At 46.7% G+C, this 26440-nt stretch overlaps 1 protein-coding gene across 1 annotated transcript in view; it reads left to right on the top strand.

Moving 5' to 3' along the window:
• Positions 1-26440, top strand: part of LOC147108459 (uncharacterized) — a 777120-nt gene that overhangs the window by 629338 nt on the left and 121342 nt on the right. The window contains exon 19 of the mRNA XM_086005101.1: positions 5854-5912. Within this exon, the coding sequence (XP_085861227.1) occupies positions 5854-5912 (59 nt within the window). The remainder of the gene's footprint in view (positions 1-5853; positions 5913-26440) is intronic.

The following is a 26440-nucleotide window of genomic DNA, read 5'->3' as shown; positions in this document are numbered from 1 at the left end:
GAAATCTAACACAGAATTAGAACACAGTAGGAGCAGAACCAGGCTACATGGCCCCTGGGCCCACTCCACTACCCACAGGGCCATGACCATTCCGAACCTAGACTCATGTCCAATTTCCTGCCTGCTCCCCATAACCCTTAATTCCCTTTACTTCTAGGAAACTATCTATTTCTGTTTTAAATTATTTAATGATGTAGCTTCCACAGCTTTCTGGGGCAGCAAATTCCCCAAACCTACCACCCTCTGAGTGAAGAAGTTTCTCCTCATCTCAGTTTTGAAAGAGCAGCCCCTTATTCTAAGATTATGCCCCCTAGTTCTAGTTTCACCCATCATTGGGAACATCCTCACTGCATCCACCCGATCAAGCCCCTTCACAATCTTATATGTTTCAATAAGATCGCCTCTCATTCTTCTGAACTCCAATGAGTAGAGTCCCAATCTACTCAACCTCTCATCATATGACCACCCCCTCATCCCCGGGATTAACCGAGTGAACCTTCTTTGTACTGACTCGAGAGCAAGTATGTCTTTTCTTAAGTATGGACACCAAAACTGTATGCAGTATTCCAGGTGTGGTCTCACCAATACCTTGTACAACTGCAAGCTCAACGTAAACTCGAGGAACAGCACCTCATCTTCCGATTAGGCACTCTGCAGCCTTCCGGACTCAATATCGAGTTCAACAATTTCAGATCATAAGCTCGGCCCCCATTTCATTTTCTCTTGTAATTGTTCCACTCCTTTCCCCCCCCCCTTTCCTTTTGTTTCTCTCTCACACCTGGCAGCTATCTTTTGCCCTGCCAGTACACTTTACACCTAATCTCAGCCTATTACCATCTCATCTAGCTTCTAATCTCTTTTACTTCTTTTGTTTCTTTTATTCTTTTGTCCGATCGCAGCCCTGCCTTCGATCTAGTTTCTTTTCTTTCCAGTTTTGAAGAAGGGTTCGACCCGAAACGTCAACTCAAATTTCTCTCCACGGATGTTGCCTGACCTGCTGAGTTTTTCCAGCATTTTCTGTTGTTATTTCGGATTTCCAACATCTGCAGTATTTTGCTATCGCAGCAATACCTCCCTGTTTTTATATTCCATCCCCCTAGCAATAAAAGCCAACATTCCATTGGCCTTCTTGATCACTTGCTGCACCTGCATACTAACTTTTTGAGTTTCGTGCACCAGGACCCCCAGATCCCTTTGTACTACAGTACTTTTCAGTTTCTTGTCATTAAGATAATAACTTGCTCTACGATTTTTGCTGCCAAAGTGCATAACCTCACACTTTCCAGTATTGTATTCCATCTGCCAAATCTCTGCCCACTTACTTAGCCTGTCTATGTCCCTTTGCAGGTTTTTTATGTCCTCCTCACTCACTACTTTCCGTCCCATCTTTGTATTATCTGCAAAATTTGATATGTTACACTCGGTCCCCTCCTCCAAATTGTTAATATAGCTTGTAAAGAGTTGGGGACCCAGCACTGACCCCTGCGGAACACCACTAGTTACTGGTTGCCAATCTGAGAACGAACCATTTATCCCAACTCTCTGCTTTCTGTTAGAGAGCCAATCCTCCACCCACGCCAGAATATTACCCCCAATCCCGTGATTTTTTATCTTGAACAATAATCTTTTGTGTGGCACCTTGTCAAATGCCTTTTGGAAGTCTAAATACACTACGTCCACTGGTTCCCCTTTATCCACCCTGTATGTTACTTCCTCAAAAAACTCCAGCAAATTTGTCAAACATGACTTCCCCTTCATGAAACCATGCTGAGTTTGTCCTATTAAATTATGTTTATCCAAATGTCCCGTTACTGTCTCCTTAATAATGGACTCTAACATTTTACCAACCACAGATGTTAGGCTAACAGGTCTATAGTTTCCAGCCTTCTGCCTACTACCCTTTTTAAATAAGGGTGTTACATTAGCAGTTTTCCAATCTGCCGGGACCTTTGCTGAGTCCAGGGAGTTTTGGAAAATTATTACCAATGCATCCACAATCCCTACCGCCACTTCCCTCAAGACCCTAGGATGCAAGCCATCAGATCCAGGGGATTTATCTGCCTTGAGTCCCATTATTTTACCAAGTACCACTTCCTTAGTGATTTTAATCGTATTTAGTTCCTCCCCCACTAGAGCCCCCTGTTTGTCCAGTGTTGGGATATTCTTAGTGTCCTCTACTGTAAAGACTGATACAAAATAATTGTTCAGCGTTTTTGCCATCTCCATGTTTCCCACCATTAATTTCCCGGTCTCATCCTCTAAGGGACCAACATTTACTTTAGCCACCCTTTTTCTTTTTATATAACTATAGAAACTTTTGCTGTCTGTTTTTATATTTTTTGCTAATTTACTTTCATAATCTATCTTCCCTTTCTTAATCACTCTTTTAGTTATTTTTTGCTGTCTTTTAAAGACTTCCCAACCTTCCATCCTCCCACTAGATTTGGCTACCTTATATGCCCTTGTTTTTAGTCGGATACTATCCTTAATTACTTTACTTAGCCACGGATGGCTATCTTTTCTTTTACACCCTTTTTGCCTCAGTGGAATATATATTTTTTGGAAGTTGTAAAATAACTCCTTAAATTTACACCACTGATCATGTACCGTCTTACCCTTTAATCTATTTTCCCAGTCCACTCTAATCAATTCCGCTCTCATACCTTCATAGTCTCCTTTATTCAAGCTCAGCACGCTTGTTTGAGATCCAACCTTCTCACCCTCTAATTTAATATGGAATTCAACCATGTTATGGTCACTCATTCCAAGGGGATCCTTTACTAGGACATTTTTAATTAATCCTGTCTCATTACACAGGACCAAATCTAAGGTTGCTTGCCCCCTGGTCGGTTCAGTTACATACTGCTCAAGAAACCCATCCCTAATACACTCAATGAACTCATCCTCAAGGCTGCTCTGCTCAATTTGATTTGTCCAGTTAATATGATAATTAAAATCCCCCATAATTATAGCGGTTCCCTTATTACAAGCCTCAACTATTTCCTGATTAATACTCCGTCCAACAGAGTTGCAACTGTTCGGAGGCCTATAGACTACACCCACTAGTGTTTTTTTCCCCTTGTCAACAGAGCTTAACCAATACATTGCAAATTTTGAAATCTTTTTGGCTCATAAGCATTCTCCAAGTAAGGAACCATTATTGCAACACAAGATTGTAGCTAGCCCTTGGTTGAAGGTTGGGGCTGACCTTTGTGAGTTACATGGCCGTACCCTGCTCGTTGTGTGTGACTATATCAGTGACTTTATCAAAGTAGCCAGCCTCATTTCAGTTACTACTCACAGAGTTCTGAGAGAACCTCAAGAGAGGTTTGTTAGATTTGGGATACCAGACATCAGATAATGGTCCACAATTTGCTTCAGCAGAATTTGCAGTGTTTGCCAAGAGATGGGGGTTGAGACACGTGACGTCATCACCTCACTACCCGCAGTCCAATGGCAAAGCTGAGAATGCCTTTAGTTTTATTGGATTTGCGTAATATGCCAAATGAAGTTGTAGAAACAAGCCCTGCACAGAGACTTATGAGTCGTAGGTGCAAGACATTACTTCCTATAGCGGGAACACTCCTACAGCCTAGATATTCAACTGAGGAAGACACTCATGCACTTGTTGGCATGAAACAACGTCAGCACTATTACAATGACAGGAATGCTAAGCCACTTCACTACACCCTGGTGATACAATGCGGATGAAACTTCCTGGCCAGAGTACTTGGAGTGCAGGAACATGCACACGTGTGGTGGGTCCGAGAAGTTATGATGTGCAAGTTGGAGACTCAGCATACTGCAGGAATCGACGTCAGTTGATTTATGCTGATGAGCCACCTGTAAACAACACTCCTGAGATTGAGCACTTTCCTGCAACGCAGGTCCCCAGCAGTCCTCTGAAACATCCAGTCTCCAAAGAAAGAAACAACAACTACAACACCCGAAACACCAATCGCAGATCTGGAACACAGTGTCAGTCTCCATCTCGATTGAAGGACTATTTGTTTTTAAAGTGTTTGCTTGTGATTGCATGTTTTGATTCGGTTAAATCTCAGAGTTCCTTTATGTGTGTTTTTTGAACTCTGGGATAGTTAGTATATTCTTTTCTTTTGAGTGGAAAGATGTGACGCGGAATATACGTTAGATGTAGGTACGTAGCATCTTAGTCATGGGATTCGTCAGATGATGAGTCAGGTGATTTTATTGTTCTCTCTCGCGCTCTCTCTGGTCTGGAAAGCAGCTGCCTGATTCAGCTCCTGAACTTACTGAGTTTACTGGTTATTTTACTTAAATGAAACATTGATATACTTTATAACAAATCACAACTACGCCTACTGTTCTTAAAGACATAGGGGCTCACTGGGGCTCTTGCTACAGACACTGGTACATACACCTTCCAGCTGGGTGGATTTGTACGTGTGAATAAGCACGTCTCCAGTTCACTATTGCCCTTGAATGTATCGAGCTGTTTACATTGTGAAAATAGAAAAGTTGCTTTTACCTGCTTTGTAAATCATGAGTTTTGTATATACCACAGGTGTAAGCTTCCTTCACATCTCCCGATGAAGGCCAACATCCTTTGTTCAAGGTTGTCAGCGTCTTTAGTATGCTGGGATGCTCTCAGGCCACCTTGTTGTCTAAGTGATTGCCTAAGTGGTGGCCATTATGAGAGACTCATTTCAGGCATGTTAGTTTAGTGCTCCATTAGTTTTCATCTACTGTTATGGCATGTACAATATCAGTGTGATGAGATCCCTTCATTAGGATGTCTTTACTCAGTTAGATCTGTGTGATACGGGCTTTTGATGGATAAGGTTTGTAATGCTCTAAGCTGTTTTGTGAATGTATGTGCTTACAGTTAAAGTCTGGGAATTTTCAACTCCAGTTTCACAGTGCCTTGGTGGCTAACAATTATTGCTAATTGTTGCTAATCTCATTCCAGGATCTTTCAATTTCTGAGTTGGTGCTGTCATGTTTAGTGATCCATATCCCAGTAGTTTGCCATCTGAACCTGAACAACTCAAACTAGATTTTACTCAGCCTATCAAGTGAGCTGGGCTTTGTGAACAATGCCTTTGAGAATTCTGATTTCCAGACTGCATGGCCCAATTAACAATCTGTAAGAACTGGTGATTAATTAGCAGATTGAGAAATGTGAGACTGTCACTGCAGTAACACATTGCTTGGCAGGTTTCTGACTGGTGAGGTTATTGCATTTCTAAGGCATGAATCTGGCTGACAGAAACACTAGCATCTCATAAACACATAAGGAAAATATACTCCAGAGTATCACTCAACCATGTCGAATGGGTTTTCTCACATTATGACATTATGGGTCTTAACTACTGGACTACATATCCCAGTCGATTCTGCATGAATTTCTCATGATTGGCCTTTAACAAAGCATTCCCAATCCTTTACAAGCAATTGTATGGAGGCTCATTTTCATTAGCACCTAGAAGCAGGATAGCAATTTTGCTCTCCTGTTTACTTTTATTAATTTTTCATTGAACCTAACACCCAAAGCAACGATGACCCTCAATGAATTGAGATGAAGTCACTCAGTCAGGATTCCCAATGGGGCAGATTATATTTTGAATATTGGAAGTCTGCCTCACGCACCAAATGGCTGTTGTTTCTTCCAACTGAAAGTTTCAGACAATCCCTAATGACTGGTGTTTTCTACTTTTGTACTCAGCCCATGATTTTCCATCCATGAAACTGAATGGAAAGAAAATCATTGACTGGAGTATAGAAGTGAAAAAACCCAACTGATATCCCTCATTGCATTTGCTCAAAAATGAAGCCTTTTAACATTGGGGTAATAATTCATTTTTTTTCTTGTAGAATTTCTGGAAGCAACATTCAAAAGCTTTTAGTGAACTGAAAGAAAATGAGGAGCAAAGGTCAGTAGATCATTGCAATTGTACGTTGGATATATTATTAAGTACAAATCACTTTGTTAAACCCAAAGCAATTCGTAAAATGCTGTTGTGAAACAGCGAGATCCATTTATATATCATCACTAATGTACTAAATGTCCCAAGGCACTTTACAGAGTAATAGCAAAACGAATGGAATGCTGAGCCAGGGGAAAGGAGGGTTAACGACAAACGTTTACAGTATAGAAGATGATCTTTGACCCACGGGCCTAGAAATTTGGGCTCGTCTGTGGTTGGAGGTGCATGGATCAATCCCTTTGCCTAAATGGTGCAGTCCGAGGCATCTCTGATATTAGGCCTCAGGTCTCGTTATAATGGAGGCGGCGAGACAACACAGGGCTGGGGTTCTTTATTGAGTTGGGAGCCTGCAGTACAGGAATTGGGGAGCTGGATTGGTTCTTTTATTCGATCCTTGGATGTGGATATCGTTGGCAAGGCCAGCATTTATTGCCCATCCTTAATTGCCCTTGAGAAGGTGGTGTTGAGCTGTCTTCTTGAACCGCTGCAGTCCGTGTGGTAAAGGTACTCTCACAGTGCTGTTAGGGAGGGAGTTCCAGGATTTTGACCCAGCGATGATGAAGTAACCGCAATATATTTCCAAGTCAGGACGATGTGTGACTTGGAGGGGAACTTGCAGGTGATGGTCACATGTTTGGGAGGTGCTGCCGAAGAAGCCTTGGTGAGTTCCTGCAGTGCATCTTGTAGATGATACACACTGCAGCCACGGTATGCCAGTGGTGCAGGGAGTGAATATTTATGGTGGTGGATGGGGTGCCAATCAAGTGGGCTGCTTTGTCCTGGATGGTGTTGAGCTTCTTGAGTGTTGTTGGAGCTGCACTCATCCAGGCAAGTGGAGACTCTTCCATCACACTCCTGACTTGTGTCTTCTAGATGGTGGAAAGGCTTTGGGGAGTCAGGAGGTGAGACACCACCATAGAATACCCAGCCTCTGACCCGCTTTTGTTGCCACAGTATTTCTGAAGGCCTGGAGAATGGGCCACAGGAACAAGAGGAGGCCATTCTGCCCCTCGATCCTGCTCTGCCATTCAATTAGGTGATGGCTAACCTGGATCTTAACTTCATCTGCCTGCCTTGGTTCCATACCCTTTAATAACCTTGCCTAACAGAAATCTATCAATCTCAGTTCTAACATTTTCAATTGACCCCCAGAGAGTTCCAGATTTCCACTACGCTTTGTGTGAAGAAGTGCTTCCTAACATCACCCCTGAATGGCCTGGCTCTAATTTTAAGTCTATGCCCCCTTGCTCTGGATTCTCCACCAGAGGAAATAGTTTCTCTCTATCCTATTAACTCCTTTAATCATCTTAAACACCTGGATTAGACCACCCCTTAATCTTCCATATTCAAGGGAATACAAGCCTCGTCTATGCAACCTGTCTTCATAATTTACCCCTTTTAGCTCTGGTATTATTCTGGTGAATCTGCGCTGTACCCCCTCAAGGCCAGTATATCCTTCCTGAGATGCGGGGCCCAGAACTGAACACAATACTCCACATGGGGTCCAACCAGAGCGCTGTACAGCTGAAGAATAACTTCCATCCCCTGAGATAAAGGCCAACATTCCATCCGCCTTTTTCATTAGTTTTTGTACCTGTCCACCAGCTTTTAGTGATTTCTGTACATGGAGCCCTAAATCTCTCTGCTCCGCCACAGTTCCGAGCTTCTCACCATTTAGAAAATACTCTGATCGATCTTTCTTAGGTCCAAAGTGGGTGACCTCACACTTCCTCACATTGAACTCCATCTGCCAGAGTTTTGCTCACTCACTTAATGTATTAATGTCCCTTTGCACCTGTCTGATCCCATCAACACTACTTACTGTGCAACCTAACTTGATGTTGTCAGCAAACTTGGACATACAGCTCTTTATACCTTCATCTAAGTCATTTATAAATATAGTGAAAATCTGAGGCCCCAGTACAGATCCCTGGCGAACACCACTAGTAATGTCCTGCCAATTTGAATACATACCCATTATCCCTACTCTCTGTCTCCTACCTCCTAGCCAATTCCCTATCCATGTCAAAAGATTGCCTCTAATTCAGTGTACTCTCATTTTTGTTAACAGTCTCTTATGTGGAACCTTATCGAATGCCGACTGGAAGTCCATATAAATAACATCCATAGACACTCCCTTATCTACCACATTAATAACCTCTTCCTAGGTTAGTTAGACATGACTTATCCTTCACAAATCCATGCTGGTTCTCTCTGATCAGCGCTTATTTGTCCAAGTGCTGAGTCACTCTGTCCCTAATAACAGATTCTAGTAACTTCCCTATAACAGACATTGGACTAATAGATCTATAATTTCCCAGTTTATCTCTCCCTCCCTTCTTAAATAATGGAGTGACGTTGGCAATTCTACAATCCAAGGGGACAATTCCTGAATCAAGAGGGTTTTGGAAGATCGTGACTAAAGCATCAACAATTTCCTCACCTACTTCTTTTAATAACCTGGGGTGGAAACCATCAGTCCTGGAGATTTGTCTACCTTCAGTCTCATTATTTTCTCCATTACTTTTTAAAATTATATTATATCTAGTAAGTTATTCCCTTGATTTATTTTTAGTTTTCTTCGTATCTCTTATACTTTATTGAAGCCCATGGGATTAAAGGGGCAATGGCATAGAGTAGTAGTGAATAGTTGTTTTTCAGACTGGAGAGAAGTATACAATGGTGTCCCCCAGGGGTCGGTATTAAGACCACTGCTCTTTTTAATATATATGAATGACCCGGATTGGGTATACAGAGCATAATTTCAAAGTTTACAGATGACTCGGAAATGTAGTAAACAGTGAGGAGGATCGTAACAGACTTCAGGAGGACATAAAAAGAACTGGTGAAATAGGCAGACACATGGCAGATGAAATCTAATGCAGAGAAGGGCGAAGTGATGAATTTTGGAAGGAAAAGTGAGGAAATGTAATATAAGCTAAATGGTACAATTTTAAAGGGGATGCAGGAGGGACCTGGGGGTTTATGTACACACATTTTTGAAGATGGCAGGACAAGTTGATCAAGCTGTTAAAAAAAACAGATGGGAACCTTGGCTTTATACATAGAGGCATAGAATACAAAAACAAGGAAGTTCTGCTAAATCTTTATAAAACATTGGTTAGGCCTCAGCTGGAGTATTGTGTTCAATTCTGGGCCCCACACTTTAGAAAGGATTTACCAGAATGATACAAGGGATGAGGGACTTCAGATATGTGGAGAGAGTAGAGAAGCTGGGGTTGTCCTCTTTAGAGAAAAGTAGGTAATGGGGAGATTTGATAGAGTAGATAAGGAGGAACTGTTTCCACTGGCAGAAGGATCAGTAACCAGGGGGCACATTTAACGTAATTGCCGAAATCAGAGGGAGTTGAGGGATTTTTTCTTTTTACACAGTGAGTTGTGATCTGGAATTCACTAGAGTTTAGAAGAATGAGAGGGGATCTCATTGAAACGTATAAAATTCTGACAGGGCTAGACAGACTGGATGCAGGGAGGATGTTTCCCCTGGCTGGGGTGTCTAGAACGAGGGGTCACAGTCTCAGGATACGGGGTAGGACATTTAGGACTGAGATGAGGAGAAATTTCTTCACTCAGAGGGTGGTGAACCTGTGGAATTCTGTACCACAGAAGGCTGTGGAGGCCAAGTCACTGAATATATTTAAGAAGGAGCTAGACAGATTTCTAGACACAAAAGGCATCAAGGGGTATGGGGAGAGAGCGGGAATATGGTATTGAGATAGGGGATCAGCCATGATCATATTGAATGGCAGAGCAGGCTTGAAGGGCCGAATGGCCTACTCCTGCTCCTATTTTTCTATGTTTCTATGTACTGGCTGAAAGGGTGGTGGAAGCAGTTCCAATAGTAACTTCCTAAAGGGAATTGGGTATATACTTAAAAAGGAGATTTTCCAGGGCTACGTGGAAAGAGCAGGGTAGTGGGATTTATTGGATAGCTCCTTTTTGGGAGCAGGCACAGGCACGATGGGCCGAACAGCCTCCTTCTTTGCTGTATGATTCTATGATTTATCCTCATCCTCTACTGTGAAGACCGATGGGTAAAGTATTTAGCAAATCTGCCATTTCCTGATTTTCAATTACAATATCTTCTGCGTCTGTCCTCAAGAGCCCCACCTCACCTGTAGCCATCCTCTTTCACTTAATATACTTGTAAAATCCTTTACTACTTTCTTAGTAACAATTTTCTGTTCTCTATATCTCTTCAAATCCACAGGATCTCCACTCTTTGCCTTCGTATAAGTCCTTTCTATTAGTTTTATACTATCTCTCACCTCTCTTGTTGTCCAAGGCTGTTTAATTAGACAAGGAGAGTTCTTGCCCTTTAAGGGTATGTACAGTCCTTGTGTTCTACCCAATCCTTCTACCAACATTTCCCACTGTTTGTCTGTAGTTTTATCCATTAATAGTTCTGCCTAGTCTATTGTGCTCAATTCCTGTCTCATTCCTTCAAAGTCCACCTTGCCTAAATTGAAAACCTTAGTTCATGACTCACCCTTCTCCCTCTCAAACCTAATATCGAATTCTATCATATTATAGTCACTGTTAGGTGTTCCCTTACCATTAGATTATTGACCAATTCAAGCTCATTGCTCCTTATTAAATCTAAGATGGCCTGCCCTCTTGTTGGTTAAGAAAATATTGCTTCAGAAAACTACCTCAAATACACTCACTACCTTTGGGACTTGAACCGTTTTGCTTCTGCCAGTCTATGTGTAAGTTAAAGTCTCATAGAATCATAGAAAGTTACAGCACGGAAGGAGGCCATTTCGACCCATCGTGTACGCGCCGGCCAACAAAGAGCTATCTAGCCTAATCCCACTTCCCAGCTCTTGGTCCGTAGCCCTGCAGGTTAGAGCATCCCAAGTGCACATCCAAGTACTTTTTAAATGTGGTTAGGGTTTCTGCCTCTACCAACCTTTCAGGCAGTGAGTTCCAGACCCCCACAACCCTCTGGGTGAAGACATTTCCCCTCAAATCCCCTCTGAACCTTCCCCCAGTTACTTTGGCCTAGAAATTGGGTTGGTAGCGCCGGCGCTGAGCGCCTAAAGAGACCTAGAATTGGGGCGAAGCCCTATGTTGGGGCGGACGCTATGAAGATAGCGACAACTCAGATATTGACTATACATTTAGCGCCTGCGCTAAGTGTTTGCGCGCGCCCGCGAGCGCAAGCAGTTCATGACGTCATTTCAGTGTGCAACGCCTTCTAGGAGCGCCTGAGCGCATATTGGGTGGCGCCCAGAGCCTTAGCGCCCAGCGCTATTAGTGACAGTTCGAAGGAGGGCTAACAGGCCCTTCTCGGAGTAGGGGGGCGCTATTTAAAGGGGACAGCTTTAGTGCAGAATCTTCTGCCACTTGGCCTGCTCATTGCGATCGTTGCTAGAGAGAGTTGGCGAGCTAATGTGGAGCGGAGTTCTGGGAATTTAGCTTTACAGTACTTGGGTCCTTCAAACCTGTCCGAAGCACTTGCAGCACTACACCTAAAAGCCTTTTGACCAACTAGCATCAGAATGAGAGTTTGTTTGGAGGGCGACGGCCTCATCACCCAACACTGTGAAGGGGCAGAGAGACGGCGGGAGAGAGGGCCGGGATTGGCCAGAAGGAGGAGGGGCAATGGAGGTCGGCCAATCCGACGGGAAGCTGCGAGTGTCTTTAGGCAGTAGGTGACAAGCCTTGACATGTCGGAGGACCAGTGTTTGGGAAGGCTCCGATTCTGGAGGGACATTGTTACTTATCTGTGCCACCTGTTTGGTCAGGATCTGCAGCCGCGTGAACGCTGCAGAACCTCTCTGTCCGTGATGGCTAAACTGAATGATGGCCTCCATTTTTATGCCAACGGATCCTTTCAGTCAGCCATTGGGGACATTGCGACTGTCGCTCAGGTTGCAGTCCAGTGTTGCATCCGGCAAGTTACAGAAGCCCTTTATAGGCAAAGGCGTCAAACCTTCGCTCGGACCCTGCACAAGCAGGCGGAGGGCGTGCAGGGTGTCGCTTCTATTGCAGACTTCCCCATGGTGCAGGGGTCGACTGACAGCACACACGTGGCTTTGAGGGTGCCATGCCATCATCCTTAGGACTTCCGCAACTGCCTCAACATGCAGCTGGTCTGTGACCACCGCCAAATCATCATGGCAGTCACCGCGCATTTCCCAGGGTGCAGCCACGATGCCTTTATCCTGCGGTTGACCTCATTTTGTAACCTTTTTGAGGGGCTGCCTCGAAGACGAGGCTGGCTTACTGGGGACAAGGGCTATCCTCTCTGGCCATGGCTGATGACAACACTCCGTGTGACCGACACCCCAGCAGAAGAGCTGATCAGCAGCGGTCATCAGGCGACCAGGCACAGTAAACAGCACACTATTGGTGTTGTCAAAAAGCGTTTCCAATGTCTGGAACATTCGGGGGGATCCCTGCAGTACTCGCCGCAGCAAGTGGCACACATCGTCGTCGTCTGCTGCATGCTCCACAACTTGGCGAATCGACGCACCCAGCCAATTCCAGCTGTCCCTCAACGACCAGCAGAGCAGGTGGAGGAGGAGGAGTATGAGGAGGAGGAGGAGGAGGAAGAGCAGGCGGAGGAGGAGGAGGAAGATGGAAGGGCTGCTGAAAGTGGAAGGGCCATACGTCAGACTCGTGTTGAGACCCCTGTGGCGGAATGATGAGAGTCTTAACTCATGCGCACTTTGGATGTTTGAGGGCCTCTGAATGGCAGCATCACTGAAACTAGTCACATGCACCATGCCACATTGAAACTTCTGTTTATTGGCACAGAAGTCTTTCATTACAGCTAAACAACGTAATGTCAACAGAAACCATAACTTTCAAAATAACTGTGAACTGTTCGGCAAAGCCGCAAAACTCAACAAACCTGCAAATATAACAGCAGGTGAGGGTGTCCTTGAATTTGGACAAACGTCTCAGCACCTCCCTCTACAACTGGCCCCTTGAGGGAGAACGACTTCTCTTTCGCGCCCGGCCCCTTCCCTCCCTGCTGCTCCTACGTAATTGAACCCCAGTGGCGGCCTCAAGGCTGGGGGACGCCTGCTGACTGTCTGGAAGCGCAGAAGCCCCTGAGGGACGGCCTGGCCGACCTCTGGGCTTGGAGGGTGCGGACGCAGGATGCTTGATGTGACCATGGCTGGAAGCAGTGTGGCCTGTAGGTGGTGGCAGCTGCAATGCAGGCGTCCCAGCGCTGGCATGTGCAGTGGTCTCCTGCCAAGAGAGGACACCTGCACCATGGTCGGACGACACACTGGCTATCTGAGGGGAGCGGCTCGGCTCATCCGCCACAATCGCATGCTCCACTGATTGCTGGCCTTGTATGGGACTGGAAGGGCCCGGGGTGATCCTAACTGATGCAGAGAGGGTGGCTACAGTGAGAGATTGCGTTGCGTCAATCTGGCTGTGGAGGAGCCCAGCAAGTGACTGCGTGGCAACAGTGAGGACCTGTGTGCCAGGTGCCAGTGCTTCAGAGAAGGCCTGGACAGTTCTTCCCATTGCTTCGGACAAGCCAGGTGCCGACTGCTCCACTGCCTCAGACAAGCCCTGCACAGACCTTTCCAGGGATTGTCCGAAGCCCTGAACAGTCCTTTCCATAGCCGACTCAAAGCCGTGGACAGCCCTCTCCATTGTTGGGCCAAAGCCCTGGATAGTCCTGTCCATTGTTGCCCTGAAGCCCTGGATAGACCTGTCCATTGTTGCCCCAAACACCTGCAGAGTCCTGTCCATTGTTGCCCCAAAGCCCTGGAGAGTCCTCTCCATTGTTGCCCCGAAGTCCAACATACTCTTAGCCAATGAATCTATTGACTCAGGCATCTTCTCGACTGCAGCCATCAGCTCCGTGTGTCTGACCCGGGCCTGTTTGCTCATCTCAGCCAGGCGACGCACCTCATCTGCACTCTGTGCAGCAGTCATCACGACCTGCCTTGCCCTCCGGGGAGACGGTGGCCGAACTTGCCTATCCCCCGTGCGTTGCTGCATGCCGCTTGGTCCGGCAACTGGTTCATCCTCAGAGCACCCCCCCCTCCCCTCCAGGGGACTACTATCCCCAGTCTGTAGATGTGTCAGCTCCCCGGATTCTGCAATGGCTGGTCCGGAATCCTCCTGGTCCTCGCCTCCGGTGGCACTGGCACTGGCAGCTTCAGCGCGTTGAGCCCGAGTTGGTGCTGCTTCATCTGAAAGTGGGAGGTGGAAGAGTGGCTTTAACAAAAGGACAGGTTTGCTGAAAGGCATGCCAGATTGCGGCAAGGCTCTGACATGGCTGCACACTGAGGATGCATGCTGGCGGGGGGACCAAGTGGAAGGCAACAGGTGAAAAAGGTGAGAGTCTTACCCTCGCTGTCGGTAATGGGGTCGGCAGATGCAGTGGTCACAGGACCAGACAGACGTCCTCCAAGTATCTGGTGCACTCTCTCCTCCAGATCCGTCAGAGTGACCACTTGTGGAGGTCCGCCACCGGTTCGACGTTGCTCCTTCCGGATCATCGCCAGCTTGGACTGCAGGGGAAAGAAGGGGAAGTTCTGTAACATGATGCCTTGAGAGATCATCGCATGCCCCCCATGGTGCAAGAGCCCTTACATGATGCCTTGAGAGATCATCGCATGCCCCCCATGGTGCAAGAGCCCTTACATGAGGCCTTGAGAGATCATCGCATGCCCCCCATGGTGCAAGAGCCCTTACATGAGGCCTTGAGAGATCATCGCTTGCCCCCCATGGTGCAAGAGCCCTTACATGAGGCCTTGAGAGATCATCGCATGCCCCCCATGGTGCAAGAGCCCTTACATGAGGCCTTGAGAGATCATCGCATGCCCCCCATGGTGCAAGAGCTCTTACATGAGGCCTTGAGACATCTGTCCATGTGTGTGCCCAGAAAGGGCCATGGGTGCATGCTGACAGATGGCCATTGGGGCATCATTGCAGCAGGGTGCCCGAAGTCAGCTGCAGATGGAGGGAATCAGAAGATTGCTAAACCATCACTCACCCTAACGATCCGTGTGAGGTCGTTGAATTTCTTCCTGCACTGAACAGGGGTCCTGGTCGCCATGCTGCTGGAGTTGACCCTCACAGCAACCTGCCTCCAAGATCGTCGGTAAGCCTTCTGATTCGGCCTTTTGCCATTATCCGGATACAGGACCTCTCGACGGCGTTCAGCTGCAGCCACCAAGTGGTCCAGAGCCTCAGTGCTGAAGCGCTCTGCTCTCTGTCTAAACTTCTCCATGCTGAACAAGTTTGTACCGCCAGACAAGGGCGAGCGCTGAATCTGAGGCCTACAGGGCGTTGGGTGTTGAAGCTCAAGCTGACTGACCCACCCCTTTAAGAGCCGGCCGGCGCCTGGAGGTCTCGTGGTTTCCCGTAATTGAGATCACCTGCGCTGCGCCCGTCCGCGTCGATATTGAGTAGCGCCTGAACTTTTGCGCCTTAAGAGCACCGTGCAATGGCTGAATTAGCGCCTCAATCCCCTTTGGGGGCGGTGCAACCCAATATCTCGCCAGGCAGCGATAACTTTCGTCTGGCTATAAACTTAGTGCTTCGCCAGTTCTAACGCCTCAAGCGAGGCTATACCCAATTTCTAGGCCTTTGAATCTGTGCCCCCTGGTTTTTGACCCCTCTGCTAAGGGAAATAGGTCCTCTCTCTCCACTTTATCTATGCCCCTCATAATTTTACACACCTCAATATAAGGTCTCCCCTCAGCCTCCTCTGTTCCAAGGAAAACAGACCCAGCCTATCCAGTCTTTCCTCATAGGTAAGATTCTCTACTCCCGGCAACATCCTTGTAAATCTCCTCTGTACCCTCTCCAGTGCAATCACATCTTTCCTGTACTGTGGTGACCAGAACTGCACGCAGTACTCTAGCTGAAGCCTAACTAGTGTTTTATACAGTTGAAGCATAACCCCCCTGCTCGTGTATTCTATGCCACAGCTAATAAAAGCAAGCATTCCGAATGTCTTCTTAACCACCTTATCTACTTGGCCTGCTACCTTCAGGGATCTGTGGACATGCACTCCATGGTCCCTTTGTTCCTTTACACTACTCAGTGTCCTACCATTTAATGTGTATTCCCTTTCCTTGTTAGCCCTCCCCAAATGCATTACCTCACACTTCTCCGGATTGAATTCCATTTGCCACTGTTCTGCCCACCTGACCAATTTATTGATATCTTCCTGCAGTCTACAGCTTCCTTCTTCAGTATCAACACAGCCAATTTTAGTATCATCTGCAAACTTCTTAACCATACCCCCTATATTCAAGTCAAGATCGTTGATATATACCACAAAAAGCAAGGGACCTAGTACTGAACCCCACTGGAAACAGCCTTCCAGTCACAAAAACACCCATCAACCATTACCCTCTGCTTCCTGTCTCCGAGCCAATTTTGAATCCAACTTGACACTTTGCCCTGGATCCCATGGGCGTTTAACTTCATGACCAGTCTGCCATGTGGAACCTTATCAAAAGCCTTGCTAAAGTCCATATACACTACATCAAATGCACTATCCTCATCGACCCTCCTTGTTACCTCCTCAAAAAATTCAACCAGGTTTGTCACACACGACCTTCCCTTAACAAATCCGTGCTGACTACCCTTGATTGATCCGTGTCTTTCTAAATGAAGATTTATCCTGTCCTTCAGAATTCTTTCCAATAATTTTCCCACCACCGAGGTTAGGCTGACTGGCTGGTAATTACTTGGTCTATCCTTTTCTCCCTTTTTAAACAAAGGTACCACATTAGCAGTCCTCCAGTCCTCCGGCACCACACCTGAAGCCAGAGAGGATTGAAAAATGATGATCAGGGCCTCTGCTATTTCCTCTTTTGCTTCGCTTAACAGCCTGGGATACATTTCATCCGAGCCTGGGGATTTATCCACTTTTAAAGCTGCTAAACCCCTTAATACTTCTTCTCTCACTATGTTTATTTCATCTAATATTTCACACTCCTCCCCCCCCCGATAGCAATGTCTGCTTCACCCCTCTCCTTTGTGAAAACAGATGCAAAGTATTCATTAAGAACCCTACTGACGTCTCCCGCCTCCAGACACAGATTACCCTCATGATCTCTAATATGCCCTACCCTTTCTTTAGTTATCCTCTGACTCTTAATATATTTATAAAACATCTTTGGGTCTTCCTTCATTTTACTTGCCAAGAATTTTTCATGCTCTCTCTTTGCTTTCCTAAAATCATTTTTAATTGCACTGCTGCACTTTCTGTACACCTCTAAAGATTCTGCAGTATTTAGCCCTCGGTATCTGTCATACGCCTCCCTTTTTTTCTTTATCCTACCCTGCATGTTTTTAGACATCCAGGGGGCTCTAGATTTGTTGGACCCACCTTTTTTTTTAAGGGCACATGTTTGGTCTGAACCCTCCGGATCTCCTCTTTGAATGCCTCCCACTGCTCTGACACTGATTTACGTTCAAGTAGCTGTTTCCAGTCCACTATAGCTAAATCCCCACTGAGCTTAGCAAAATTTGCTTTTCCCCAATTTAGAATTTTTATTCCTGGTCTATCCTTGTCCTTTTCCATAACTATCTTAAATCTAACAGAATTATGGTCACGAGCACCAAAATGCTCCCGCACTGATACGCCTTCTACCTGCCCAGCTTCATTCCCTAAAACTAAGTCCAGAACCACCCCCTCCCTTGTTGTCTCCCATCATAACCACTCTGCTTTTGCAATAAGCTTCTCTGATCTCCGCGTTTATGCATCCCACTAGCTCAGCACCGCTGTCTGGAAGTCTATAAACACCTCCCGCCAAAGTCTTGCATCCTTTTAAATTCCTAAATTCTACCCAGAGAGATTCTACTGCCTGCTCAACCTTACTGTTATCCCTTTTTCTAATGCTCTAATAGTGTCCTTTATCAATATTGCTGCTCCTCATTTTCCAATTCCCATGTCCTTTCTAAAGACCTTATAACCTGGAATATTTATCTCCCAGTCATACCCAGCTTGTAGCCGGTCTCAGTGATGGCCACTGTAGTGTATGTACCTTTAAGAGAGAACTACTTTTACAGCTCCTGTATACTGTAGTACCGGCAGTGACCACACCTGTATATAAGCCTTGAGCATGCCTCTGTACCCCCAGTCTTGAGACTACCCTACTCCAGTAAATACCTGTTGATTGTTAAGTTACAGCATCCGTGTGGTTATTGAAAAACATCATACTCTCAGAATCACGGATCTAACAGTGGCGATGAGTGTCGATTCGAATCTACCTGCAACTGCATTTTCCTTTGAGGATTCGCTCCGGGAGGGCGGTGGAAGAAAGTCGAGGTCAGAAACACGGGCGTCGACCACGAGCAACCGCCCAGTCGTCCAGCAGAGAGTGAACATTGCAGGGGAGGCTGTGGAGAGCCGGGCTTGGTTCCCCAGCCACGACGATCAGCAACAGACTGACGACAGGTACCAGACCCTACCTGGACAGCGGCGGCTGGAGCCGACCGACGGCAGAGAAAAAGCTGAGCAGCGTCGACGGGGTAAGATAGAGGGTGAAGCGCACAGGGCGCAGCCGGGGGTTGAAAACCGAGCGGCGTCGAGGAAAAACAAAATGGAGAGAGAGAGGGTAAAGCAGCAGCCGGATTCAGGACCGAGCGGCGGAAACGGGAAAGGCGCACAGAAAAAAAAAACACGCAGAGCGCAGCCAGGGCTCAAGGGCTGAACAGTGTCCGTGGGGAGAAGGGAGAGCGCGGGAGATGCCATTGAGCCGCGGAGAAGAAGGAAGAGCGCGGGAGACACCATTTTTAGAAGTCGCACCAGAGAAGAAGGGCGAGCGCGGGAAGAAAGGAAAGCACGGGAGACGACATTTTGTGCCAGCGGAGAAGAAGGGAAAGCGCGGGAGACGCCATTTTTGACAGTTAAATCACACCCAGGGATGCCGAAGAGTGGCAGTATCTCTACGTTCGACAATGAAGTCGAAGATTGGGCGACATATATGGAACGTATTGAGGTGTACTGCAGGGCGAATGAAGTGCCAGATTCTAGGAAAGCACTGGTTTTGTTAAATTCCATGGTGCAAAAACTTATGGGTTACTGCAAAACCTAATAACCTCAGAGAAGCCTGTGAATAAGAATTTTGAAAGCATAGTAGAAATCCTACAGGACCACTTAAACCCCACACCGCTGCTGATAGCAGAACGATTTAAGTTCCATAAAAGGAACCAACACAAAGACGAAAGTAATGCTGAGTACTTAACGGAGCTGCGCAAGCTATCGAAGCACTGCCAGTTTGGAGTGGGACTAGCAGATACGTTAAGGGACAAGTTTGTGTGTGGGCTTCAAAGTGAAGGAACCCAGAAACGGCTTCTATCAGAAAAGGATCTTACGCTGGACAAGGCTTTCAGTATGGCAGTATCACACGAAGCAGCCCGCAAGGGGCACTGCAGAGATACAACGGAGACCGCAAGAATATGGCACCAATGAAATGTCCTATGGAACAGGGAAGTGTTATCGCTGCGGCAGAACAACACACGACCAGAAGGATTGTTGGTTCAAGGACCAAGTGTGCAGACAGTGTGGAAAAGCAGGACACATAGCAAGAGTCTGCAGGTCTGGGAAGAAAACCAACAGCAAGAAATCTCCACAGGAGAAGTACAAAAAGGTACACAAGGTGATGGACAGTAGTTCAGACGAACAGAAAAGTGACACAGACTCCAGAAGCAAGGAGCTGGGTTGTCTGAAACTACATAAGGTAACCAAAATGGAGGATCACCAGACTATCTGGGTTACACACAAGATAGACGGAGTCCAAGTGAAAATGGAATTGGACACAGGATCAGCCCTAACAGTCATAAACCAAAGGGACTACAAGCGGCTATTTTCACATATACCCTTGAAAGCTACAGAGATTGTCTTGAAGACGTACACGGGGCAAAAAGTCTACCCCAAAGGAAAAATAAGGGTGAAAGTGATATACAAAGGCCAGGAAATACCTAAAATGGACTTATATGTATTGCCAGATGGAGGACCACCACTACTAGGACGTGAATGGATCTGGAAGATACAATTAGATTGGCATTCCATACAGGCACTGAAGGTTGAGGCCAAAAAGGATGACGACGTCACACCTGGACGACTGTCAAAAATGCTAACTGATGCAAAAGAAGTGTTCCAGGAGGGACTCGGAACACTAAAAGGCATAACAGCAACGATTAAAATAGAGGAAAATGCAAGCCCAAAGTTTCTTAAGGCCAGACCAGTGCCTTATGCGATCAGACCAGCCGTCGAAGCAGAGCTGGAAGGGTTGGAACGTTCAGGAGGACTGTCCAAAGTAGACTGGAGCGAGTGGGCTACACCCATCGTTCCTGTTATGAAGAGGTCGTTGAGTAATACGCCTGGGGAACCAAAGAAGGTCCGCATCTGTGGGGATTTTAAGGTGACAGTGAACCCAGTCCTTCACACGGTACAATATCCGCTTCCACGAATTGAGGATATTTTCGCCTCGCTATCTGGAGGTAAACGCTTCACCAAAATTGATCTAGCCCAGGCGTACCTGCAAATGGAGGTAGAAGAAGCCTCGAAACAATACCTCACGATCAACACTCATAAAGGTCTCTATCAATACAACCGGCTGGTGTTCGGGGTAGCATCGGCTCCGGCTATTTGGCAAAGGCCGATGGATCAAGTCCTGCAAGGGATTCCAGGGACCCAGTGTTATTTGGACGACATCCTGGTCACGGGCGAAAATGACAGTGATCACCTCGCCAACTTGGAGAAGGTGCTCACCAGATTAAAGGAATATGGGCTACGAGCTAATCGCCACAAGTGCGAGTTTTTCCAAAAGCAGATCTCGTATTGTGGCCACGTCATCGATGAAGAGGGGTTACATAAGTCCCCTGAAAAGATTGAGGCAGTAGTCAAGGCTCCAGCACCGGAAAATGTGTCACAACTGAGGTCGTTCCTCGGGCTGGTAAACTACTACCATAAGTTCTTACCAAATTTGTCCACGGTATTACACCCACTGAACACCCTACTGCAAACAGGGGTACCATGGAAGTGGAATGACGAACGTAGACGAGCTTTCCAGAAGTGTAAAGAATTGATCACATCAAAAGAGGTGTTGGCCCATTTCAACCCAGCACTACCAATTCGTTTGGCATGTGATGCATCACCCTATGGTATTGGAGCGGTGCTGTCGCGCAAATTCCCAGACGGGTTGGAGAGGCCAGTAGCCTTTGCGTCTCGGTCACTAACCTCAGCCGAGTGCAACTATGCCCAGATTGACAGGGAGACCCTCAGCCTAGTATGGGAAGTAAAAAAATTCAACCACTATCTGCATGGGCAGAAGTTCACCTTGCTGACTGACCACCAACCACTTGTCTCCATCTTTAATCCTAAGAAGGGCGTTCCAGTGATGACTGCACAACGGTTACAAAGATGGTCCCTGTTTCTAGGGGTGAATCAATATGAAATAGAATATAAAGGCACGAAACAGCATGGAAACGCTGATGGGCTATCACGCTTGCCACTGCCTACTGTGGAGGAAGCACCAGCAGTGGACCCTATCGAGATATTTTATTCATCAATAATTGAACGATTGCCAGTAACGAACGCGGATATAGAGAAGGAGACCCGCAATGATCCGACACTGTCTCGGGTATATGATTTGATGGTGAGGGGATGGCCAACACATGGCAACTCACTGTTGCCAGCATTCTCATCCAGAAGAGAACAGCTGTCAGTATGCCAGGGGACAGTGATGTGTGGATCCCGAGTGGTGATTCCACCCAAGTTAAGGGAGAGAGTGCTAAATGAGCTTCATGAAGGTCATCTGGGAGGGGTGAAAATGAAATGCCTTGCTAGGGCTTATGTGTGGTGGCCGGGGATCGATCAACAAATTGAAGACCTAACCAAGAGCTGCTCAGGATGCCAGAAGGTCCAAAATGCACCACCACATGCCCCTCTACACCCATGGGAGTGGCCCTCCTCTCCATGGCAATGGGTGCACATTGATTTTGCTGGTCCATTCATGGACTCAATGTTCTTAATAGCAGTGGATGCTCACTCGAAATGGCCTGAGGTGATAAAAATGTCCTCAACCACTACAGAGAAAACGATTGCAGTATTTGTCAGGAACGGCTTGCCAGAGCAGATTTGCTCTGATAATGGACCACAGTTTGTGTTCGAAGAGTTTCGGAAATTTATGAGAAGGAATGGGGTCAGGAATTACACATCCGCCCCGTATCATCCAGCCACAAATGGATTGGCTGAGAGGTTCGTACAAACCTTTAAAAAGGCGATAAAGGCCATGTGCAACGATGAAATTCCACTACAGCATAAGGTGGACAATTTCCTATTAGCCTACAGAAATGCGACACATGCAGTCACCAACCAGACCCCGGCCATGATGTTCTTTAACCGAAGGTTGAGATCTCGTCTGGATTTGCTCAGACCAAATGTGCGAAGAAATGTTGAGGATAAACAATTCCAGCACATCGATGAGAAGCCGACAAGGAGCTTCAATGTAGGACAACCAGTCTTGGCCCGTGACTACCGAACAGAGAAATGGCAACCCGGAACGATATGCACAAGGCAGGGGCCATTAATGTACACAGTGGATGTCGGGGAGAACATTGTGAGACGCCACGTCGATCAGATCTTAGCATTACAGGAACGAGTCAACCCCATGTCTCGAGTACCTGGGGATGAACCCGACATACCGGTAGCATCTACCTCAGAACCAGTAGCAGTGGAAACCGATGAACTAACCGACGAAAAGGGGCCAGAATCTCCTCCGCACCAAGAACAAGAACCTCAGGAAAGGCGCTATCCAGAAAGGATCAGGAAGCCGCCCCAAAGACTGAATCTATAAATGGACTATTGTTGTTTAATGTACATGTTAAAGTGTTAATTGTTATTTGAATATTATGGGTACTGCTAATCTAAAAGGGGAGGAATTGTAGTGTATGTACCTTTAAGAGAGAACTACTTTTACAGCTCCTGTATACTGTAGTACCGGCAGTGACCACACCTGTATATAAGCCTTGAGCATGCCTCTGTACCCCAGTCTTGAGACTGCTCTACTCCAGTAAATACCAGTTGATTGTTAAGTTACAGCCTCCGTGTGGTTATTGAAAAACATCATACGCTCAGAATCACGGATCTAACAGCCACTACGTCATACCCTTTAGACTGAATTTGTGCTTCTAATTTGCTTGTTTTATTCCTTATGCGAAGTGCATTAGTGTATAGAACTTTTAATTTGGCAATAAACTTTACCCTGCCTTATGCCCTGATAATGTTCATCGCATGCATTTTAAGTGATCGCACCCCTTAGGGGAAAATTTTGTGTTTGCCAACAAAGTTGCCAGTGACCGGCAACTGCAGTTAACAGCCGCTGGAAATGACAGCAACATTAACCGAGTGAAATTGGTCTGCGGGACATGGAGATAGGTGGCGCGGCGCTCACCTTCCGTGCTATACCGTCCTTGTGGCGTTGCTGGAGGGATCCGGGATGAAGTTTCTGTCCAGGTCCTTTGCAACTTCCCACAGCCTCTGTGAGCGAAGCTGTGGCGCTCACAGGGAATTGTGGGCAATGAAGAGGCCTGAGAATTAAAGGGGCCATGCACACTGAAGAAATAGAAAACAAAATGCAGTGAATCAATACATTTTTCAGCCCTTTCTGCCTTTTAAGAAATATTCAATATTTAAAAGAAGTTCCAAATGTGAATATTCAGCTGTTAAAGCTGAATTACCTTCCTAACCTCAACAAATGGGAAAACTGCTTCAGCACTAACACAAATGGCTCAGCAAGCCAGGAAAGGGGCACCGAGGGTCTCACATGCAGCACTCCAGCTTTGTGCAAGGCGTCAACACTGCAAGAGCGGCCCTTTACCCACATGGGCCAGGAGGCCCTCCAGAAAGAACAATGTGGGAGTACATTACCAAGGCCGTCACTACCAGCAATGTCGCCCCCCACCAAAGAAGCTTCATGACCTCAGACCACTGGTCAAGGTCAATGAATGCATCTTCAAAAGCCATCTCCTACCAACTGCTCAATGCACAACCACCAATCACTCACCTACCAACAATCTGCACCAATGACGAGGCATATCTCCCATTCCTAGCCTCACCTCAGCCCTTGGAGGAAACGGTGCTGGCCATTCTTGGCAAGGGCAAGGTTGAGCCCTTGGCCAGCGGCGGGGATGAAAGGATACAAGATGCTGGTATCCTCATACGTTATCCTCCTTCTGGCATACACCTCTTGCTTTCCCGCCCTTCTTTCAACACAACTCCACCCTTGTGCCTTCCTCATTTCACACACCCAGGAAATGCAGCCTGCCCAGCCAGTGGGTCAACAAGAAGAGGCAGCCTGCCCAGCCAGTGGGAACTCAGGCAGATGATTCCATCCTGGATATCCCGACCACAAAAGGGCTGTCTGGGATGCTGTGGTAAGCCACTGTTATACCTGTCTGTGTCCCCACTATTCCAGGTATATAAGTGACTACCTCCCAGTCCCTTAGTATTCTGGACGGGTCGACCACTCGAGACAAGACCTTCATTCTTTAGTTAGTAAAAGCCTGATTGTTACTCGCTCAACCTCAGTCTTTTGAGTAATTGATGGAGCATCAGATGCATCCTTCCATCTGATTCCTCCTCTTCTGCGTCTTCCTCTTCCCTCTGCAAGCGGATGCTGTAAATCTGAAATGACAGCATAAAATGCTGGAAATGCTCACTTGGTCAGGCAGCATTTTGACCTGAGACGTGAACTCTGTTTGTCTCTCCACGGATGTTGTGTGACCTGCTGAGTATTCGCAGCATGTTCAGTCTTCTCAAAGGCCTTCATTTACCATCCAAGCCCTTGCAAGCGTCCAGCGGCACTCCCAAGCACTTAAAAACTTTTCACATCTATTGCAGCAAGGCACCACTTCATTAAAATAAAAAAAAACAGACCACACCCTTAAATTCAAACTGAATGATGTGTGTGTCTCTTTAAGGGCTGCAGACATCACCACTGTCCGCCTGCTTGCACGCCAGGTTAACCTGGCGTGCTTAGGACCTAGTGCTAGGATTGAAGTTCGCGTTTGTGACGTTAAGTCGGCATGGGACCTGCCACCAGCTGGCGAAAGAACGGTGGCCACCATTTTATCGCCATTTCATGGTGCGACGGAGTGGCGCTCAACAGATGAATTTCTAGCCCCTTTTTACCAGTTATTTTGTTATTGTTTCCTAGATTTGTTTCTGAACCTGAAGTATTTATATTGGTCCAGAAATTCGGGTCGGGGGCTTCCCGCGGGTGCAAGCCCCCAATCTGCACTTAGCTTGCGCGCCGGCCGTTGAGCTGTAGGGCCCCGTGGAATTCCGATCTGGGGCCTGGTCCAGCTGCCGGCGCGCAGTGCTTGCGTATCCCAGGGGCGCAGTTAGTTCGATGCGTCCCCTGGGATCACGTGGGCCATGGGCAGCCAATCGGAGCAGGGAATGCTCCATTCATAAGTCTGACAGGAAGTGCTGTCAAGACTTATAAATACTACGGCCCCAAAATAGCACTAAACTTTGAAATAATTTTTATTTTAAATCACATTTTTTAAATAACCTATAAATTACATGAAATAACTATTTTAAACAATAATTTAAATTTTTGAAAAAAATAATTTTATATTCTAACGGGGCTAAAAATAAACTTACCTTGCTTTAAAGCATTTAAAAATAATAAACCTGTGGAAAAATGTTTTAATTTTAATTAATTCACCACTTACCTTGTAAAAAGCAGGCCTTATGCCTGCTTTTTATATTTCTAAATTCTGCAGGCTTACCCTCACGGAAAAACCTGTAAAAAAAAACTAAGTTTGATGCGCACGCGCAGCCTCCCGCGCGCACGCGTTCGACTTCTGAACCTCTTCGTTCAGTGGAATGGAAGTGCCGGTTTCCCGCGCATGCGCGGTGCACTTCCATCGGGCCTATGGGTGAGTACTCCGTGCGTACTCATCCATGGAGACCCAAATTTCTGGGCCCTTATCTTTAACACTATTGATGATCTGGACTTTGCTCTCATCCCTTTTTCTCATCTTTAGGCTATTTCCATTTTTATTTTTTATTATTTGTCTGAGCCTTCCCCCCTCGTTTATTGTTTTAACATCCTTTCTACAGCCCTATTTAACCGTTTAGCTAGGACACTGGTCCCGGTCCGGTTAAGGTGCAGCCAGTCCCAGTGGTACAGCTCCTTCCTGTCCTAGTGCTGGTGCCACTGTCTGCTGAAATGGAACCCCTCCTTACCCTGGCATCAGGTAGGCAACACGCCCTTTGGGACTGCACAGTATGCTGTCTATGTGGCGGCAGCGGACCTGCAAGGAACCAGGCGGCGAGTTTAAGAAGCAGTGGCCGAGACAAGGTAGGCCTCAGAGCGGCGGCAGCAGCAGACCTGCAAGGAACCAGGCGGCGAGTTTAAGAAGCAGCGGCAGAGACCAGGTAGGCCTCAGAGCGGCGGCGGCAGCGGACCTGCAAGGAACCAGGCGGCGAGTTTAAC

Source organism: Somniosus microcephalus, chromosome 13 (genome assembly GCF_052327205.1).
Source record: "Somniosus microcephalus isolate GS21.2 chromosome 13, FLI_Smic_1.0, whole genome shotgun sequence".
Classification (NCBI taxonomy): domain Eukaryota; kingdom Metazoa; phylum Chordata; class Chondrichthyes; order Squaliformes; family Somniosidae; genus Somniosus; species Somniosus microcephalus.
The sequence above is the reverse complement of the archived record's forward strand: the minus strand, read 5'-3'. Positions and strand labels throughout refer to the sequence as shown.